The sequence below is a fragment of the Arachis duranensis genome, chromosome 2 (genome assembly GCF_000817695.3).
Source record: "Arachis duranensis cultivar V14167 chromosome 2, aradu.V14167.gnm2.J7QH, whole genome shotgun sequence".
Classification (NCBI taxonomy): domain Eukaryota; kingdom Viridiplantae; phylum Streptophyta; class Magnoliopsida; order Fabales; family Fabaceae; genus Arachis; species Arachis duranensis.
In genome coordinates, this window is record NC_029773.3 from 57,273,337 (window position 1) to 57,274,115 (window position 779).

General features: G+C 25.5%; 1 protein-coding gene across 1 annotated transcript in view; it reads left to right on the top strand.

Moving 5' to 3' along the window:
- The window catches only part of LOC107474563 (lupeol synthase), a gene marked incomplete in the record, with an annotated part of 43,723 nt that overhangs the window by 27,853 nt on the left and 15,091 nt on the right, over positions 1–779 (top strand). Inside the window, 1 exon segment of the mRNA XM_021136423.2 lies at positions 179–298. Within this exon segment, the coding sequence (XP_020992082.1) occupies positions 179–298 (120 nt within the window).

Genomic DNA, 779 nt, shown 5'->3' on the forward strand with positions numbered 1-779 from the left:
ATTAAGGATAAAGTTACAAAATTAAAAATGATATAATTAAATCGATAAATATTGTTTAAATTATTTATTTTAATAATTATTATATTTATTTTACTTATTAAAATAATTTTTTTTCTCATGATAAAATAGTCTCTTTTAATTTTGGATAACTAAAAATGGGGTCGTTTAACTAATGCAGGCTCTCGGCAGTCAAACGTGGGATGTAGCTTTTTCTATACAAGCAATACTTGCTTGTGATCTAAGTGCAGAGTATGGGCCTATGCTTAAGAAGGCACACCAGTTCTTGAAGGCTTCACAGGTAAACCATACATTCTTTGCCTTTCGTAAACAACAAACCCCCACCCTCCCAATTCCCTCTCTTCTTCTTCTCTCTCTGTCTCCCTCTCTTTTCGCCGGCGTGCCTGATAATATATATATTGTATTATCGTTAGAATGAATTTCAGCCAAAATTAAATCTCATTTAAAAATCAGAATACATGAAATAAAAAATTAAAATTATTATTTTCTCTTAACAAAAGCGTGATTATCTTTTTACATTATTTTTTTTTCTCTATTATACTCTTTTTGTTTTAGATACCAAAAATTAAATCTCTAATTTTTTAATTATAGAGATTACAAAACGCAAGAAAAGAATACAATAGAGAAAAAAAAGATGTGAGAGACAATATATTTTTACTCAAAGAAAATAATAATTTTATTTTTTTATTTCATGTAATTTCTTTGTTTTAAATCAGATTTAATTTTGACTATTAAATTCAATATAATAATAATAATAATAA